At 33.7% G+C, this 21,864-nt stretch overlaps 2 protein-coding genes across 7 annotated transcripts in view; one reads left to right on the forward strand and one right to left on the reverse strand.

The window, feature by feature from the left end:
• Sirt6 (sirtuin 6) overlaps positions 1 to 21,497 on the forward strand; it is a 46,391-nt gene extending 24,894 nt beyond the window's left edge. Inside the window, exons 4-6 of the mRNA XM_035354061.2 lie at positions 6,599 to 6,772; positions 6,863 to 6,986; positions 20,512 to 21,497. Coding sequence (XP_035209952.1) covers positions 6,599 to 6,772; positions 6,863 to 6,986; positions 20,512 to 20,784 — 571 coding nt within the window. The 3' untranslated portion in view covers positions 20,785 to 21,497. The remainder of the gene's footprint in view (positions 1 to 6,598; positions 6,773 to 6,862; positions 6,987 to 20,511) is intronic.
• LOC118184395 (recQ-like DNA helicase BLM) overlaps positions 20,769 to 21,864 on the reverse strand; it is a 172,840-nt gene continuing 171,744 nt past the window's right edge. For all 6 annotated transcript variants that reach the window (XM_085818426.1, XM_085818425.1, XM_035354059.2 and 3 more), the window contains one exon: positions 20,769 to 21,245. In XM_085818426.1, the coding sequence (XP_085674552.1) occupies positions 21,098 to 21,245 (148 nt within the window). In that variant the 3' untranslated portion in view covers positions 20,769 to 21,097. The remainder of the gene's footprint in view (positions 21,246 to 21,864) is intronic.

The following is a 21,864-nucleotide window of genomic DNA, read 5'->3' on the forward strand; positions in this document are numbered from 1 at the left end:
AAAAGGAATTCATTATTTTAACAAAAGGATAAATATTTTAACAAATTTTATAAAATTAGAAACATTTGACTGAATAATATATAGTGAAAAAGAGAAAGGTTTGATTAACATCTACTACAGGGCAGCACTTCATCATTCAAAAGTGATCAGACCGTAAAACGAACGTTTTTAATATTTTGATATTTTTCTTTTTATACCATTTTATATGTAAGAAAGAAATACAAAAACAGATACTAGAGCTATTTAAATTGAAAGTCTTTTTGAACTGATTTTCAGCATTATAGAACAACAAAGATTCAGTTATATGAATTGGTAAAAATATATGCTATTTTTATTTAAAGATAGAAATGATATCTTTGTATCACTTATAATATTTTAACCATTTTTTTTTTTAATTTTTAGTTGTAGGCACGCATCTCATCTTCTTCTTCTCTCCTTTAAGCTGTTATACTGTAATCTGAAGTTTTCAGATGAGAAAAAAAAAACTTTCTTGTAATCTGAAGTTTTCAGATTACAAGAGCTTTTTTTTTGGGGGGGGGGAAGTGCATAATTCAGTCTTTGCTAGTTCTTATCTGTCTTTTTCTTTGGAACTGTTCTGTTCACCATGAAAGTTGACAGAGATTCTGCTAAACTTGTGCCATCATTCCAGTATAAGTTTGAAGGAGATTGTTCTTTAGTTGCCTAGATAATCAGCAGGTGTAGAGTGTAAAAAATTTAAATAAATTTGAGCTCAACCTATTGCTATTGTTTCTCCAGTTTCAAATTAATTCCCATATCATGCACATATATATATATTTTTTCTAAATGCCAGATTCCATAGCTTGTAGATAATTCTTGATACATGCTGTTCCATAGAAGGCAGGTTCCAAATATGAATTATTTCTCCAAAAGCTTAACTGGCTTATTGATGATTAAAGAAGTTTATATAAAACTAATGTAAAAACCATAAGAGTGCAACGTCTCACTTGTCCATTAGTGCTAAACTATGCAAAGGTATTTTTTGACAACTGCACCCCACTGAAAAGCCACAAAATATCTATAAAGCAACATATTATGCCATGAAAAAAGTATTTATGTGGCAGTCCTTCATGTTGCCAAAAAGTACTTATGTACATGCGGGTATGCATATAACATGCCCCCTCCAGACAGCTTTCCCTTTCTCCAGTGTGACTGTACGTTATTATTTCTCCTATGAAATTAGTGCATTTTAGCATTGATGGACCTCATACTGCAGTTAGTTTTCTGCACACATAGCATAATGTGGCTGACTTAAAATCATCATGTACCTCTCTTTTTTTTTTTTTCTTTCTGTTTTAAGATTTTGGTGTCAAGGTTATGCATTTCCTTAGTTTTTTTTTAATTGAAAACAGATCGCTGTGTACATGGGGAGAACAACAGCACAAAAAACCAAGAAGTATATGTTTATTAGATAGAAAAAAGAATGTGAAAAACAGGTGGCCTTTGAATATATTGCTGAAATAGACCTAACCCAAATAAACGTTTCTGTCCAAAGTTGTCAATAAGCTGGCATTTCCAAATTCACCAATAAGTGTACAATTTTTCAGCCACGGTGCATACAATAAGGAAAAAAGTACCTTTGTCAAAAACTATTCAGTTGAAGGCTGATTTTTGATGTTTCTGTGTTATTTTCACATACAGGTATTGTAGATCATGATACATCCTGTTTAAGATGAAATCTGATTAACAACTGTGAAATCCTGATACCTGTCCTGTTTTGGATACTCTTTTCATTCAGTTATTATGATTGCACTTCTGGATTGTTAATGTGCATATATTTTTGTTTCTATAGCATTGCTCACATGTATGCACATCATGGGTCAATCAATGTCTTCCGACTTGGCTACGTAGTAAAAAATTACATTTGTTTCTAATGGTAGAACTGATTTTCTCTCTTTTTATGGCATTAAATTCTATTAATTTTATGTCTTTTTTAATATGCCAAAATGAATAACACAGCAATAATATGCAACTGTTTGGAAAAGGTAGATATGATTCATAGATCTGCTGTTTTGTTAAATGACCCACAATGCGTTTTTATTATGCAATTTTTTATGTGTGTAAGGTATACGCAAATAGTTCAGAAATACTTTATTATAATTCCCTAATTAGTGTAAAATTGAAAAAATAACTAGATGGGTAAATTTTAAAAAAAGTAAGCAACATACTATTTTAACATATAAATTTTTTTTTCGAATATATGTATGCACATTTTATTTATTTATCTGAATACATTTTACTTTTAGCTAAAACTGTATAAGCCTTGCAGAGTTTTTATATTTTTTAAAGTCTGGCATATTTAATTGTTTGCCTCTTAGCCAGTATAATGGTTAGTGACACTGACTGCTGTAGTGATGGGCCTGAGTCCGAATCCTCGAGAAGGCATGGTTGTCACTGTCTATCCATTCATAGGAGGCAATGGTGGCCACATTATTAGGTGCTTCCATAATGAAAGGGCACTACTTCCCACTCTTGTAGTTGCACAAGGCTAGTGGCTATTAAATAACTGGCCCAGCCATAAAAAAGTATTTTTTTTTAAATGTATAATTTGTATTTCTTATTTACAAACAATATAAGTATTATTAAATTATTAGATTTTTCCCTTCCTACAAAACGTCAGTTATTTATTATATTAACCTCATGTGTAACCAACCTTCAGTCTAGCAAGGAAGGGAGAAACTGATAATGATAAAAATGAACACTTAAAAAAATTTACTCAGTAGAAAAGATTAATTGATAAATAAGTAAGCAAAAAATTAGATTAAGTTTAATTTCTTTGTAAATACTGTGTTTACTCGCATATCCCCCACCCTTTTTTTTGACTGATTTTACTACCCAAAACTAATACAGAATATTTAATCAATTAATCAAAAATATTTAATCAATTACAAAAAAATCAAATGTTTATCAAAATTATTAATTATATGTATCATAAATTAATGCGTCTTTTATGATTATCTGCATCCCCACTGAAAAGTTGCAAACTCACAGTGGACTTTAGAAAGAAATGTTTGTTTGGATAGCTTTATGTCAATTTCAATGATTTATCTTGTGCAATGTATTTATTTATTTATTTTTACATTCATTAAAATAATAAAACATTCTGTTTTGAGAACTTATCCTAAAAATAGACATACGTACATATATATATATATACTATATATAAGAAAAATAAAGAATATGTAAAGGATTAAATTAGCAACCTAAATTTCCCCTCTCAATTCTAAAAATAGTAACCTCTCTCTGCACTGCGTCATTTCTACATTAAACCATGTCATATGACTCTTACATAATTCTGGTGATGTAAATGGAACTAAAGCAGCCAGGTAGTAATTATACAGTAATATTAACTATCCAATCAAAATGTATTGAGAACCAAAACTAACTCAGTCTGAATTAAAAAGTATTTATGTGGCAGTCCTTCATGTTGCCAAAAAGTACTTATGTACATGCGGGTATGCATATAACATGCCCCCTCCAGACAGCTTTCCCTTTCTCCAGTGTGACTGTACATTATTATTTCTCCTATGAAATTAGTGCATTTTAGCATTGATGGACCTCATACTGCAGTTAGTTTTCTGCACACATAGCATAATGTGGCTGACTTAAAAGCATCATGTACCTCTCTTTTTTTTTTCTTTCTGTTTTAAGATTTTGGTGTCAAGGTGTTTTAAGATTTCACCCTGCACATAGTGAATTTGCTTTCTACGCTTTGGCCTAGCTGGACTGTTGTCTGTTTGCTCCTTCTAGCTTACTGTAAATTTATCTAAAATGTAAGGTTTTTTGGAATATGCACAATAAATGTGCTGACTTGTTTATGGCCGCAACATGTTGCTGAAATAAAAAATGAAGATTTAATCTGCCTTTGCCTCCAATTTCTTATTCATTATGGATCAACACTTCTACTCCATCAAAATTTCTGCTAGTCATTACTTCTAAGTTTGTTTTTATTACATATATATGTGTGTGTGTGTGTGTGTGTGTGCACGTGTGTGTGTGTGCACGTGTCAGAGAATTGAGATACTCCAATATAATGAAAATGAAGAGGCAGACTATACAGTTCCATGATAATTCCTTATGACAAAAACAAATACATTTGTGGAAAATGAAATATTATTCAGATAAATGACTGGTGTATTCAAAAAATGTAAAACTGCATGTACTCAAATACATGTGTACTGTGCATATATTTGGGTTGTCACATAAATATGTTTTTGATAATATTGTGCATTGTACCTTTTGGCAACACTGTGTATTGCCTTATTAATACTATTTGACTTTTTGATAGGGATCAAATAAAGTACCCATTTTTATTTAAATCAATCAGATATGTTATTAAAAATATTATTAACCATGTCATTTTTATATAAATCTGTTCGTTATTAGTAACAGATTAAAATGTAAATATCTTCTTACACTGTGTTAAATGGCAACATACTAGTGCATAGAAAATACAAGTGTTTTTTTTTTTTTTTTTTTTTTTTTTGTTTTTTGTCGGCACCAACATACTGGTTTTAAATTACTGAGTTTGTTAACCAAAAATCATTAAATTTACTCAAGACAAAAATTAATTTAAAAAAAAATTGAAATTCAATATTTTGGTTTTGAGGTGCACATGTTCGGATGCAGGACTATGTGTATTGAACATTTGGTGGCTTTAGGTGCCATGTTTTTCATGTGTGATGAAATCATATATAGTTTCTTCATTTCTTAATAATAGAGAATAGTGATATATTACAAACTAACTGCACTTTGATTTCTTAATGATTAGTGAAGCCCTACACTTAATGTTTAACATATGTTCTCTCTGAAATTAAGCTAATAAACTTAGATTTATATTTGCAGATGCATATTGTTTGTTATTTTTAAATTTAATTCTTGAGTATGATAAATTTTAATAATGAAGGTAATGTAATATTCCATAATTAAGTTTTGAATAGTTCGCTCCATGCATTGGTTTTATTTATTGCAATGAAATTTTCATGATCTGATAGCATATATCATTATTTTTCTTTAAACTAGTTTCGATAGTTTGTTGTTGAATTATCCATAACTAGTTTGGATAGTAGTATATTTCTTCATATTTTGTACTTTTAAAATATTTTTTCTAAAAGTTACCGCAGTTCAAAGACTTTGTTATTCCTCTTTTTAGGTGCTAAAACTGTAACTACCGTATTAATTAATTTGATGCTTACTGTCAATTAAATAAGAATAGTATGGGGTATCATATGTGTAGTCAATTATGTAAAGTAAATCATCATTTTCTTTGAACAGATGAAAAGTACATGGAGCAACAAAGACAAATGTCAGCATTTCAGTGTAGATAAATTATGAATCAATCAGTCAAGATCAACAAAATTGAAACAAATTGCAAAATGTTTCAGTTGCTATAAATATGGTAAAATTTGTACTTATTTATATTTAATAATTGTGTTTATGGTTATTCTGAATTTGATACCTGCATGTGAACAATTTAGTTGCAGTGTCATATTTCCATTTTTGGTATATGCTGTCAAGAGCTAAACATATTAAAATAGAAACAACTCTTCAGATTTAATAATTTAACTCCATTAATATTTCTTTAGAACAAGTAGATAATACTGTCGAGAAATAAATTATTAACAGGAATATAAGTCTCCCAATTTTTATAATACTTATTAGGAATTTTATTATTATTATTCTGAAGAAACCTAAATATTTCTCATTAGTGACCTGGAGAAGTTCTAACAGTTTCATCAAAACTGATTGAAGCAACTGACTGAAAAATTGATACTGCACATTATTGCTTACTCACATGAACTAAGACAAGTATATGAATTGTGCAGTTATGCAGTATGGGTAAAGAAAAATTTATTTGAATCTTTTTTTCAAAGTGCATACTATTCAACTAAACATCATATTCTGCTTCAATTTTAAAGAAAGAACATTTTTAGATTTATCCTAAGTAATTTGGGGAAAGAGTGTGATAATTCTCAGTACAAAAAGTAAAATAAGTAATTAACCCAAATGGGCATTAACCCCAAAGGGGTATTACTCCCGAAGCGGCATTTTATGTCAAATCACTATAAATGGCTGTATCACTTTTCAGATTGTTGCCACCAAATATTATTGCCCTGTATTATATTTAAAGAGATTAAATAATGAAGAATCTGTGTGATTGTATGTATATTTCGCTTGCTGTGAAAAAACAATACCTAGAGCCATCAAATTTTCCTCCACCCGAATATGGGCACCTGGAAGCCCAAATCATGAATTTCAAATTTGTTTTATTATCTGTTTCATATTTTTTAAATTTTGTGAATTTTCGATTAAGAAACTCAACGATTTCAAAGCGAGCAGTGGCAACACACTGTACAGAATAAAATATTTTTATCTCTAGCACATAAGACTATTTATTGGAAATTCTTAAGATATGCTGTTTTTAAATATTTTTAGGCCAAATGCTTTCAAAAAATGTATGTGTCTGTAAAGGAAAAAAAAAATTACTCCTTTGTTTGTAACATAAAATCTGAAATTTTTCAAATTTTTTTTATTTATTTATTTATTTATTTTCTTTTCAAGTTTATATTTAAAATTGCAGGTTGTTTATTAGGAAAGATGCAACTTCAACTGTTGGACAGAAGCATACAGGACATTATTGTCCCCTTCCTAAAGCTAATGGCAGGCGGTGCAGAGGAAAGTTGTATGATACTATTTTAGATTGGGAAGATGAATTGCCGGTTCGTGATTTAAATCTTGCTGAAATCCATTCTCGGTAAATATCTAATTTATAAACTTTTCATTTCAGTTCTTGCTACTAACCTTTTTTTCACAAACAGCTTTCCATTTTTTATCTTTAATTTAGAAAAGCTGATCTTAGCTTATGTTTGGGAACCACTCTTCAGATAATTCCCAGTGGTAATCTACCATTATTAACCAAAAAATCTGGAGGAAAACTTGTGATCTGCAACCTTCAACCTACTAAACATGTAAGTCATTATTATTGTTTTCTTATTAGAAAGTAGAATATATATCGGGAGTACAAGTAAGTTTTTTTTTTTTTTAATATATATAAAAAATTGGGCATTTATTGTGAAAGAAAGGTACGTTATGTTTTATTCAAAGTTTTGTCCATCACTAGCCACTCCTTTTTCCGATCTTTCTGGTAGCATACAGATACTGTGCAGGAAAAACATTTTAGCTTTTGAGGGTATCCACAAATTAAACCAATTTTTGATATCTTCATATGATGTGAAGCACTGCCATGCATGAGTATCATCAATCAAAACAAATAGTAATCAGGAAGAGAAATGTCTAGTGAATAAAGTGGGAGGAGGAAAACTTCTCATTTAAGTATTTCCGATTAGGTTTTAACTGGTGCTGCAATGTGTAGATGAGTATTATCATGAGGAATTTTGTCATGTGTAGAGTAGTAGTAGGCGCATTTTTCTTTGCGTGCACAGCTCAGTCTCGTCAGTTGTGTTTGGTAGAGAACCCCAGTAATGATTTCGTTCTATTTGAGTAACTCATAATACATGACACCAAATTTATTCCACCATATACACAACATGATTTTTTTCCCCATGAGCCTTGGCTGTCAATGCTAAAGCATGGCCAGTGGTACCCACAATTTCTTCTTTAGGTTATCATAGTTGATCCATTTTTTATCATGAGTGAATATAGGTTGCAAAAACCCCTTTCATTTATGCCTGGCAAGCAGCATTTCACATGTAAAAAATCGAAATTGAATGTTTCTTGGCATCAGTTCTTATAGAACCCAATTTCCTTGCTTTTGAATCATTCCCAATGATTTTAAAAAACATGAAATTGCTTATTGATTCACTCTTAATGCAAGTGCAAGTTTTACTTGTGTTGGCATGAACCTTCATCCAATAATGTTTTCAATTCTTTGTACAACCTTCAGCTACCTTGTTTTTTTCCGACGTCAAACTCACTATTCTTAAACTTTTTAAACCACTTACAAGAACTTCTCTTACTTAAGGCAGCCTCACTATATGCATATACAAGCAACTGCAGTTGATGTGCCTCAACTGCAGATTTCTTCAAATTAAAGAAATAAATGAAAAGTTCCCACAAATTATGCTCATTGAGCTCTAAACTTGGCATTTTCGCATGAAAAAATATATGACGCTGATACAGAATCACTAATATTTCAAGGTTTTGTTTTTGGCAGATGTCCAACCTTATGATATGACATTTTACATCAGACAATTTTAACCATAATTTACTGGTGGTGCCAATTTTTGTCAAACAGTGGAGAAATATTTGTTCTCCTAATATATATACACTCATGTCCATAAATTAAGGATAATGCAAAATCAGGCAAAGGAAGAGTTAGATGCAAAACAAATTTGACTTATTTGTAAAGCTTATTTATTAAACAAAAGGTAAAGAGCAAAAAAAGATGCTATATGTTTGATATTATTAAAAAAATTAGCGATTTTTCTCCCTGGAGAAATTACAAAATTACAAAAAACACCTATCTACAAAAAACCAATATTACATGGTTGGTATGATTGTTAATAATTTCAACATCACACAAGCCACTCCCAGACGACGCAATACATTCCATGCAATGCCTAGGTATGCTGAGTATCAAATTATCAATCTGATCTTGGGGGATATTACACCACTCAAAAAGTTCCCCGAAGTTCCGGTAGACATGTAGGAAGAGGTTGACGGGCTGCAACTCGTCAGCCAAGCATATCCCACATGTGCTCTACTGTATTCAAGTCCGGTGAGAATGCTGGCCAGTCCATACGAGTGATATCCTCTGATTGAAGGCATTCGCTTACGATGTTTTCAGGGTGAGGACGGGCGTTTTCATCCATAAACACAGATTGTGCGCCCATGGCGCCCCAAACAAACATACATGTTGTTCCAGAATGACATCCCGATAGATTTGGATTGTAATGATTCCAATGTTAACATACAGGTCAGTTCTGGAACCCAGAATATTTCCACCCCAAACGAGCACTCCTGCACCACCGTAACGGTGTCGTTCAATGATGTTTTCTTGGTGGTAACGGGTACCTGGAGCTCTCCATATGAAAGTCCGGAGAGAATCAGACTGCAAGCTAAACCTGGACTCGTCGGAAAACATCACACAAGCCCACTGTTGCAGTGTCCACAATGCATGGTCTCTACTCCAAGCTAACCGCAGGCGACAGTGAGTTGCAGTAAGTGGAACGCTTCTGACAGGTCTACGAGCATATAGACCAATCTGCCCTAAGCGTCTGTACATGGTCTGCCTTGAAATCGTCGTACCAGTGGCTGAAGAGAGCAGACGAGACAGGTCTGAGGCTGTGCTCCGTCTGTTTCTTTTGGCAGTAACTGCCAAATACCGGTCTTCATTCGGCATTGTAACTCTGGGGCGACCTGTGCTGTAACATCTACTCACATTACCATCATCTTGGAATTGTTGCCAAAGCCTGGAGATGACACTCTTGGCAATTCCAAGTTCGTCTGATACTTCCAGTTGGGTACGCTCACATTCCAGACGGCCGATAATTCTACCACGTAGAAAATCATCCAAATGCATCCTTTGTGTCATAACTATTCGGTTATTGCACTGAAATGCTTATAAAGCGCCTTCGAACAATTTTACTTCTTTGTCTGTATTCCTTATATATCACTCTCTTACACTCTCGTCATTGTGACGTACCATCGGTGTCATCTGGTTACTTCCTGAAATTTGCATATGATTACTGAAGATGTTTGTAGTGATTTTACAGGTGATATATTTATTTTAGAGTTCGATTTCCGCGTGACTCGGAATTATCCTTAATTTATGGACATGAGTGTATATAACACATTGTTTAATAAGTCCCAGGACTAACTAAGAAAACAACATTCGTTTCACAAAATTCATGTTTATTCATCAACATAATTGCTGTCAAGAGCTATACAATCATTCTAACTTTTCGATACTATGCTTGTGAAACTATTTGTCCTTGTCCGCGAAATAAGCTTCAGTGGCAGCGATGACTTCCTCATTGAAGCCAAATCTTTTTTAGATCAACAGATGGCCAGTAGTCGCTGGGGGCTAGATCTGGAGAGTATGGTGGGTAGGGAAGCAAAGTGGAGCCCAACTCGTTCAATGTAATCAGTGTTTGCATTGACTTGTGGCACGGGGCATTGTCTTAATAGAAGATGAATTTTTCTTCATGTGTAGTCGTTTTTTTGTGATTTCATCCTTCAAATGCACCAATAACTGACTGTAATAGGCGCTATTAATAGATTCCCTTTTCAAAGTAGTCGATGTAAATTATACCTCGTGCATCCCAAAACACTGATGCCATGACTTTGCCAGCTGACTGTTGCATTTTTGGATGGCTTTCACCGACTGCACGCCACTCAGCTGACTGCCGCTTCAACTCCAGAGTGAAATGGTGGATCCATGTTTCGTGTATTGTCGCATACTGATGCAAGCAGTCCTGCTTATTGCAAGTAAACAGTGACATACAGCTCTGTTAATAGTTGACTAGTTGTTGCTTTTATTCCATTGTGAGCACACATGGCACCCATTTGGAAAACACTTTTTTCATGCCCAACTTTTCACATAAAATTGCATATGCACTTACAGTTCATATGTTTACCATCTCAGCAATCTTACGAACTTTCACTCTATGGTCATTCGTCAGCATTTTCAACACTTGTTTCACATTTCTGAGTGCCTGCTTCATTTGGCCTACCCGAGCATGCCACATCATTTATATTCATGCGACTGCACTTGAAATCAGCATAACCACCGGCAAAACATTTTTCAAGCCATTGCTGAGCTTGCATGGTATTTCTGCCCATTAAATTGCAATGTTTGATCAACATGCAAAATTAATTTTTGTCCACTTTGTCTACAAATGCACAAGTAGCGTCACTTTCACCACAGTAGCTTCGCTGTTTCTGGTCCGATTGCCATGAAAATCAGACATGTGCCATTTGAAGTTGGTTATTTCGAACAACGAAATCGAGTTGATATTACTAACGCCATCTGTCGGTTAGTCTCAGGGCTTATTGAACGATGTGCTATAAATGCGTTTTTGTAATACAGTGCTGTACATCACACTCATTTATATAAAAAATATTTCATATATAAAAAATTTACTACTGATGTATGTTATCTGCCACTTTTAATTAGTTACTTATTTCTTTTAGATGGCACCACCATAACTGGTTGTTGTTTTAATCATTTCTTTTTCCAACGATGTTATCACATTTTCAAATATGGAAGCTGTTGAATTTTCCATTTGATAAAGCAACTCATAAAAATGACCCTTTGAAGTGCCACTTCTGCTTTGTAAAATTGGAAAGAATTTAAATTTAATTGAATTATAAATTTAATAACTTAATAAAACTAATTAATGGAATCATTTTTATTTACACACATAGGGCAAAATAATGCCAACACCTGTGAAAAAGTGTGACGTATTTCACACCTGCAACAGAAGTTTGCCACCTAGTGAGCGTGAAGAGGAAGGTCTGCCAACAGCAGTTGCCTGCGTTGCAAGCTTCGTTCGAACTGTCTGTGAGAAGTTGAAATATTAGAGTTTCAAACAGAAATGATAGTTGGAGCACATTTAAGTGGAGCATCGGTTGCGGGAACAGCAAACCTTGTGGGGTGTGCAGGGAGTATGGTATCGGCTGTTATGATAACGTACTTAAAAGGGGGTAATGCAACTTCTTCAAACCACAACAGTGGCCGAAAGACAATGCTGGCTGATAGGGATAGACTGATCTTGAAGCACATAGTAGCCCAAAAGCACAAGCAATCGTTATCCGAGACAACATCCGAAATGAACAGTCATCTCCAGGAGCCCATTTCAACAAAAACTGTCAAAAGGGAACTTCAAGCTGCGCACATTTATCGCAGAGTGGCAATTCGTAAACCCTTGGGGACAGCAACTAATGCTTTCAAGCGACACCAGTGGTGCAGAGATCACAAAGGCTGGTCCCCACAGCAATGGCAATAGGTAATATGGTCAAATGAATGGTCATTCATCCTATTTCAGACAACCATACGATTGTATGTCTGGAGAACGCCCAAAGAAGCATTTCATCCTGACTGCCTCTTTCCGACTGTGAAGCATGGAGCTGGCACTATTATGGTATAGGGTACGCAGAGTTGCCAACTCTCCAGATTTAGGCGGGAGACTCCCGATTTTCGACCGCTCTCCCGCCAACCCGATTTACAATATATTTCTCCCGACTTTTTTTTTATTCTCACGATTTTTATGGAACTTGGCTTAATACTTTGTTATATGAACAAAAAAAGGGGGATTTTTGACATCCGAAAGCAATTGAATTTTCTCTAGATTATATCTAAAACAAAATCTTGCGAATCAGATAACTTCTGCTTTGTGAGTGAAAGCATATACGTATCCAGAAACGTCGTTCTCCAATGGGCATCGAACTCCACTGCGTGTCATCTGGCATATATTAGCCAATGAGGACAAAGCAAGTTGTTATTTGGATGTTCTTTAGTTATTTCGTTCATTTGCCCTGAGTTGTGCAAGTACACGTGCCTTTGGGAAATAGTTTTGAAATTATCATCTTTTGTTATGTCTGAGAGAAAGGTGAAATACTCGTGTACATTTCAAAAATCGTACACAGTTGACTTTACTTTCATAATTTCCTCAAGGAAATGTAATAAATTTGCGATATGTACCGCCTGTCATTGCGATTTTTCGATTTCGATGGTAGAAGGGCAGGTGTTCTCAAACATGTGAGTACACAAAAATACAAGGACAACATGAGATGTTTTGAAAAAAAAAAAAACGAAAAATTAAATTTTTCTTCAGAAACAAAGGACCAAAACTTTATTAATGCAGAATGTCTGTTCTCTGCCTTTTTACTCGAGCACAACCTGCCACTGAATGCATCGGATCACGCTGCAGCTTTATTTAGAAAAATGTTTCCCGATAGCCAAATCGCAAAGAAATACTCAAGTGTAAGGACCAAAATAGGTAAATTGTTAAAGAAATGAGTTTGAAAAATAAATCTTTAGTTGATTGCGTTAAAACAGCTCTGTTCTGCCTCTTTAGGGATGGAAGCAATAATACCGATTCAAAACTGTATCCAATTGTTGTTTCTTTTTTTTTAATCCAGAGTTTTCAGAAATGGAGTGAAGTTTACTTTCTGTCCCCACTTTAGAAGGACATTCAACAGGCTTTGCACATCTAATTATTAAAACTTATAAATGTGGATGAACACATTGTTGATATTTATTATTATCTTGGAAGCAGTTCTAAAAGGAAGGAAAAATTGAAACAGTTCCAACAGCTGCATAACAGCAGTTTACAATTAGAAAACTTGGATGAAGTTATAAAATCAGCTAGGATTGACACCCAGTGGAGTTTAATTGGAAAACTGAAAGGTGCTGAGGGAATTGTAAAATATAGTGAACTATCTAGAATTATGTTGGCCATCTTGACAGTTCCCCATAGTAATGCAGAGTGTGAGAGGATTTTCAGTGTGTTTGCGAAAACGAGGACTAAATTTAGATCTAATATTAGTGATGACACATTAGGAAAACTTTTATTAACGAAAGCAGGCCTACATGGCAATTGCTGTGAACAAAATTATGAAGTTTCTTTCTTAAAAAAAGCAAAATCTGCCACTGTTTATAACATTTGTACGAAAACTGATTAAAGTGTCTTTTTGTTCTCTTAAATGATGCAAGTAATAAAATGTTTTTTTATGTGTAAGGTATTTTTGTGTTGCTTGCATTTAAGAATTAGTTACCATTTAAAGTTAATTCATTATTGAAAACTATATTTTTATCATTTAAAAAGTCTTTTTAACATTGTGAAAAATCTCCTGATTTCTTTAAAAAAATCTCCTGATTTTTGAGTGTCATAGGTTGGCAAGTATGGGTACGATATCTTGGCGCAGTCTTCGGCCACTGTTATTCTGAATGGGAAGATCACATCCAATCACTATCTAAGCATTCTAGGGGATCATGTTCATCCTTTTGTCTAGACTATATTCTCTGTGGAGCAGCTGCTTTTTCAAGATAACAACACCTCTATCCACACTGCTAGGTGTATTCAAGAATGGTTCGAAGAGCATGACGATGCAATTGAACATCTCGCTTGGCTCCGGACTTCAATATTATTGAACATTTATGGGCATATTTGCAGTCCAAACTTCGTTCTTGATTTCCACCTCCATCCGGACTTTCGGAATTAGAGACCGCTCTGTGGGAGGAATGGCTTAATATTCCTTTAAATATTGTCCATGACCTTTATGCATCTATCGTATAAATTATTTGTGTTTGTTTTCGTATTTAATCCCTTAACCTACGATTTAGATTCGAAGGTGTTGGGCCGAAATTGTATACAAGCTCGCGCAGCGTTCGGGACATTTGCACGACTTGTGTAACACGCTAATCCGAGCAATCATAAACATGATGAATTATGTAACTTTCGAAGAAAGTATAGGTGAATAATTTATCAATGATACATCCGATGACGATCAACTACCAAAGTCCTGGCTTTGGAAAGAAATAAGAAATAGTCCAAAAATCTGGGACTATATGATGACACCTGGCTTAAAAGAGGAAGCCTTGTGTCAATTAGGAAGAAGTAGAGGAGAATTTGATATATTTAATCTAATATTTGATGACATATTTTGGAACAATACTGTAACCGAAACGAATCAGTATGCAGATCAAGTACGAGAAAATCCACATAGAACACGAGTGTAAAAAGTGTAAAGTTCCGTTACATGTACCAGAATGCTTTGAAATATATCATACTATTACAGATTACTAATTTTGTATAAATAAACATTTTGAAACACTTGTGTCTACCACAATTATTGCATCAGATTGTAATTACGTATCAAATATTCCACGTAATATTCACTTCTGGCCCAATCACCGTATGCGGGCTATGCCCGTGAAAGTTAGGTTTGGCCCGACCATCGTACGTGGGCTATGCCCGTCATTAAGGGGTTAAAAATAACATTTTAGTAGTGCCATCTAAGAAATAAACAACTAACTAAAAGTGATACATCACATACTACTTCATTACTAAAATTTAATTAAAAACCTTTCTAAAATAATTTTAGATTATTCATATTATTATAAATTTTTATAGATTAAATAATACATCTAAAAAGGATATGTTAAAAATATTTGTATGTAATAAAAATATACATATGAGGGTCACTCTGAACTTTTTTTATAAGGAGCTAAATAGTACAAATTAAACATACAAAATCTGAGGTGTGTTCATAGTAATTTCTTCTAACGTCAATGTACTTTTGTATGCAAATCTTCCAAAGATTAAATGCTTCAAGCCACTCTTTCTTGGAAATGATAAAAAATATAAATTTCTAGTCTCATCAATTCTATCTTTGGAATGAAGACAATGGGCGTGTAAATTTTGTTAGATTCCAAAATAGCCAAAAGTCACATATACCAATTGACCTATAACTATCCATTGAAAGCTTTAAGAATGAGAGAATGAAGGTCCCGTAAGGGTGCATATAATTGAAAAAGTGGTGAATCGTGAGTTAAAGTTGTATTACAAACTAAAACATGCAGATGTTGCTTGCATGAGTGTCGCCCTCTATGTGTAGAAGGAATAACTACATTTTGAGATAGGCAGAGCCAGTGAAGTTCTGGTCACATGTACTAATTCAGGAATGTTGATTGGCGGAAGTATCACAAACCCAAAGTAGCATATTTTGCTCAATATTTAAATAAATAAGTCTATTCACAGCACAATTGCAAAGAAATGATGGCAAACATCATCTGTAATGTTAGAAAAATACTAGTATGTAAATAGTGTTGCATGATAATTAAAGAATATTAAAAAACTTGAATAAATGGGTGTGGCCTCATGATGGCCAATACAGTGCATGTAATAATAGTTGAAATAACTTCGAAAATCTTGAGTAAATATGAAAAACCGCTGAAACTTCAATCAAAGTTCATAATTCGTAAAGTCCAACCAAGTAGTAGCAAATCTTGGTTAAATACAAGTTAAATAATCAGAGATGAAGATGCGTATATACAGATGATTACCACCGTACATTATGATGAATGGTACATGGTCTTTTGTAAGGCTGATTGATTAGATAATCATAATTGCCGATATTTCTGAATAGATCAGAGGGATGATTCTCAATACCATCATAAAGTTTATGTACAGTTTTTAGTATTTCTTCATCAATTGTATTAATATGGATATCTCTATGAAGTACTTCATTTCACACAAATCAAGGGGTACCCAGCATGGTTCTGATGATTTTGTTTTGGATTTTTTTGTAAAGGAGCTCTGTTTGTCCGGGCAGCAGCCGCCCAAACAGGTGAGCTGTAAAGCATAATTGGACAAATTAATTGCAGATAAATAAGTCACTTAGTATTAATGCTCAATTTAGAATGTCTATTGAGAACAGAATAAACCCTCATAAATGACTGCATGGTTTTGATGTGAGTATATTGCAGATGAGCTTTGAAATTTAATTTGAAATCTAAGATAACACCTAAATACTTGACTGAGTTTTCTCTGTTGATTGATTATTTATATATACAGTGGATGGACAAAAATATGGAAACACCTTGTGAAATGCATGTTTGAAAAGAAAGTTAATGAAATATGTAGGTGGCGCTGGCGTTTTTGGCTACTGACGCCACCTATACAACTTCGTAAATGTGCTAAACAGTTCAGTTATTGTCGGAGTACTGTTATGTGAGGTTGTCATTGCATTATGTCAGAGTTAACAGACTTCGAACGTGGGCAAATTGTTGGAGCACGTATGGTAGGTGCTTCCGTAAGCAAGGTAGCCGAGGTGTTTAGTGTTTCAAGAGGTACTGTATCGAAGATTTATTCCGCATATTTGAAAAGCGGAAAAATATCATCTGCTAAATCACAGCGCGGATGAAAGTGTGTCCTGAGTGATCGTGACAGATGATCATTAAGGGCAATTGTGACGAAAAATAAGACGACCACAAAAGTTACTGCTGAAATGAATATTGTGTTACTGAACCCTGTGAGTACCAAAACAATTAGAAGGGAGCTTCATAAACAGGGAATTGCTGGCCGTGCTGCAATTGAAAAGCCACTCATCAGTGATGCTAATGCCCGTAACAGGAAAAGGTGGTGTTTAAGTCATAAAGCCTGGACTATAGAGCAGTGGAAGTGAGTAATATGGTCTGACAAGTCTTCTTTCACATTGTTTCCCACTTCTGGCCGAGTTTACGTTTGGAGAACGCCATCTCAAGCCTATTATAATACAGACTGCTTGTTGCCAAGAGTGAAACATGGCGGGGGTTCTGTTATGGTTTGGGCAGCCATATCGTGGTTCTCTGCTAGCCCCATGATAACTGTGTCAGGGCACATGACTGCCAAGACTTATGTGAACATTTTGGTCGATCAAGTTCATCCCATGGTACAAACTTTGTTCCCCGATGGTGATGGTGTCTTCCAAGACGACAAAGCCCCTGTTCACACAGCTCTCATTGTCCAGGACTGGTTTTCTGAGCACGAGGATGAGTTGTCCCATCTCCCCTGGCCACCACAGTCACCAGACCTGAATATTATCGAACCTTTGTGGTCTACATTGGAACAGAAAGTGCGTTCTCGTTATCTGAACTTGCCACCGTTTTGCAGGAAGAATGGTATAATATTCCCTTGGCAAACATACAGGAACTGTATTTATCCATTCCGAGAAGACTGCAAGCTGTTTTGGATGCCAATGGGTTTCCTACACCATATTAAGCAAAGAAACATGTTTTTTTAAAGGTGTTTCCATATTTTTGTCCAACCCCTGTAGAGGCTCACATACTGGATTTCTGGTAGTGCATTTAAAAATTATGTTTATGCTCTTTTGTGAATTGATTTTTACTTTCCATTTTAACAACCAGTCTTGTATATTATCAGTAGCACTTCGAAGTTTAAACTGTGCATATCCAGGGTTGATAGATATGGAGAAGATTGCAGTATCATCTGCATACTGAGCTAGCTCAATACCTGGATAGCATGGAAAATCATTCATGCAGATAACATATAAATATGGGGCTAAATTTCCTCCCTGAGGGACTCCTGCATTTATTTTCCTTTTAGTGGATTAATTCTAACTTGAAAAAGTCAGTTTTGCAAGAGTTGTATATAATCATAATAAGAGCTGGTGGGAATTTGCAATTGATTAGTTTAAATATAAGGCCAATATGCCAAACTTTTATCAAAAGCTTTTTCCACATCGAGGAAAAGAGCAGCTACTGTTTCTTTTTTGTTGAAGGCTTCACCGATCTTCTCAACGATGTGGGAGACTTGATGAATAGTGTCATATTTTTTTCTGAATCCAAATTGATATGGAGAAATGATATTGTTTTCTTGGACATATTGTTGGAGTCGTTTTTTAATAATTTTCTCTAGTAGTTTAGATATAGCAGGCAAAAGAGAAATAACTGGTTGTTAATTTCTTGTCTTTTCCAGGTTTTTTAATGACAATTATGGTTGCAATTTTCTAAGTATTTGGGAAATAGTTATATCTGAGACAGGCATTGAAAAGGTTTACCAGGAAAATGATAGTCTTTTTTGGGTAAGTTTTGAAGAGCAATATTTGAGATTTTACCATACCTACAAGCTTTTTTTAGGATTGAGATTTTTAATTAAACATGTAACTTCTAATGGGGTGGTTGGAGTATTTGCTGTGCTCCTATTGGAATTTATGAAGTTGCTGACATGATTCTCCATGTTGTTGTCTTCTGGATGTGAGAAATCATTATTTTTAAACTGTTCTTCATAAGCATCAGCAAATGCGTTTGCAATTTTTCTAGGATGATAAATATTAATATTATTTCTCTCAATAGGCCCTATTTTTTGGGGTAGGATTTCTGATGCTTCTTGCCAGTTTCCATATGGAGTGGTCAGTGTGGGATAAACTACTAACATAATCATCTTATCGATCTCTTTTATGTTCATAACATAATTTTTTAGCATTATAGTAAGTTCTTTTATAATTATTTTTGTCCCTTGGATCTAGGGTTCTTTGCCAAATCTGTTTGTATTTCTGATTTCGTTAATTATATTGTTGGCCAGAGAGTAATCTTTCTTATTTGAGTTGCTGGTAGCTTTATTGATGGAATCCAGAATTTTGCTATTAAATTTATCTATTGCACTGTCAATTAGATCAGGATTGGTCATCTTGGCTGTAGCTGAGATGTTGCTATCAAGAATATAATTAAAATCAATCCAGTTGACTTTTGTAGGATGTGGAGACATAAAATGCTTTAAGTTACGCATTATAAACATGATGTGATTATGATCAGAGTCCAGATCTGTGAGATTGATGAGATCAGGGATTTGCAGAATATTGCAAGTAATTAATTTATCAATTACATCAAGAGTGTTATTACTATTATTAGAAATATGCGTGGGTTCATTAATAGCCAAAATGTTGATAGGAGAATTTTGCATGTAATTGTAAAGCCTGTGAGATGTGAACGATGGTTTTCAGCACATCTTACACAACGTCGTGTATTATGACAAGCACACTGTGTATGATTATATCTCTGACAGTTATAGCACTGGGTTGGCCCAGGTTTTGATTTATATTTGACTTCACGAACCTATAGTCCTATGATTTTTTTTCGACATGCATGAGTTTTCCCCCCCTCTTCGGTGCGAGGGGCTTCTGTATAATAAACAGGAATATAATTGGAGATGCCTTCTGTAATTCTGGTAAGATTATTTTATCTTTATGATAGGTATACCCTGTGATTTAAGATCTTCCTCAATTTCCTGTTCGGTGAAATCGTTAGGAAGATCTTTAACAGTAGCTCTGACAGTTTTGTCACTGTGCAGAATATAAGAATGATAAGTGATACTTTTATCTCTGAAGAATTCCTGTATTCTTCCAGGTCAAATACTTTTATTATAAGGTTTCCACCTTTAACTTTTCCATCAACTTATAATATTTAATATTTAATTATATATTATAAGTTGATAGTAATATTTAATTTCTCATTGAGATCTTTATTTAGCATTTTCTGGCTAACGTTCGTGTCTGTGATCACGAATAGCGGTATTTTATTAGCATATTTTGCCAGCTGTTGAAAATCATTGTTGTTTTCATTATCTTCTGCATTATGATATCATTGATTCCTGGTAAAGGGGCTGGTTTCATGGCTGATTTTTATGGTTTTTCCTCCTTAGTTAACTTGAGTACAAAGGCCGGCTTGTAACAAAGGCCTGCTTTCTCCTAAGCAGCTAGCACCCACATGCTTTGCATTTTCAAATAAATGAATCGTAAAGCATGAAAGCAAATGTATATATTTTTAAAGCTACCATGGCTGAGGTTTATCAGCTTACTACATCTCTGTTAAAGGTTGAAAATGGTTATTGTTTCACAGACATCTTATTTTGTAAAAATATTTAGCTGTGAATTGACTGATATTCCTGAATTAAATTAAATATTTCTTTACTTTATAATTTAATTATAATTTTTAATATTATTTAATGTTTTATTTAAAATATTTTTCAGGACAAGAGTGCAAATTTATTAATTCATGGATATGTAGATGAAATAATGATTAAACTGGCAAAGATTTTGGATGTTGAAATTCCTGAATACAAAGCAGCATGTGATCAAACTAAGAGCATGCTTGAAAAGACTCAAGAATATTTACATAATGTATGTGTCAAAACAGATGATTCTCCTAAATCTGAAGGTATTGGTTTTGAAGAACATCGTGATGTTAAATTCAGTTTAGAAAACGTGAAAGAAGAAAATATTTCTCAAACAGAATATACATGATATTTTATTTCTTAATTTTTTATCAAATGTTTTTAATTTTTTATAAAGTTGTTCCAGCACTTTTATTATTTGTGTGCTATGACGGATTTTATACACAAGATTTCATTATTTACATATATAATAGATATGAGTTTCATCCTTTTTAAATCTAAAAATGATTTGAAATAAAACTGCAAGATATGTACATACATACATTATATACACAGTAGAATATGCAGTTCTATACAAAAATGATTAAATTTAAAGTTAAAAATGTCATTATATAATTTATACAAATTATCAGTTTTTAACCATTGAATAATCAGCATAAGAATTACATCAATGTAAACCGTGGAGCTGGCAAAAAAGATCGTGGATTAGGTTTTGGAACTGGAAGGAAACCAGGAGCTCGTGTCGAAACATGTCCAGTTTTTGGCTGTTGCATTTTCTCTTTTCCCACTTTTTTTTTGTTGAATGCAGAGCTATGAAGTAAAAATAATTATTTCATTCATTATGTTATATCATCATCTTGAAACATGTTAAGTTTTATCAGTTTTGTAGATAGTTTGTAAAGTTTGAAAGTTTTATAATGTTATAATATAATTGTAATTAAAAAAATTATGCATTGTATAAAAGCTTCTCTGAGCAGCATTACAAAGGCAATATTCCTTTTAAATGATCATTTTAGTGGTGATTACAGTATAAAAGTAATAAAATTCTGTGCTTTTACAATATATTGTTTTTCTTTTTAAAAATATTTTCAGGATTCAGAAACAGAAAATACACAATTAACCTTCTTAAATCCGGGTCGAAATTCTCATAATATAGCCATCAGACCGGCGCGGTCGGAAACAGTTTTGCCCCCTCGTTGACATTTTCCTAATGAGAAAAGTCGTTAGTCCCCCTCCATGGATGTAGTAAAATTTACATGTTTGTCGGACACTGTCCCATAGTAGATGGGTTGCTAGATTTGCGATTTTTTCGATGATTATTTTGCTTTCATTTAAATGAAGTTATGCATATCCAGTGCACTATTGATTTAGAACAAAATGTATGCAATGTTTATATTTCACTCACTATTTCTGATCAATCTCAGCAATA

Source organism: Stegodyphus dumicola, chromosome 6 (assembly GCF_044657685.1).
Source record: "Stegodyphus dumicola isolate Sdum_Otavi_A_Nest chromosome 6, ASM4465768v1".
Classification (NCBI taxonomy): domain Eukaryota; kingdom Metazoa; phylum Arthropoda; class Arachnida; order Araneae; family Eresidae; genus Stegodyphus; species Stegodyphus dumicola.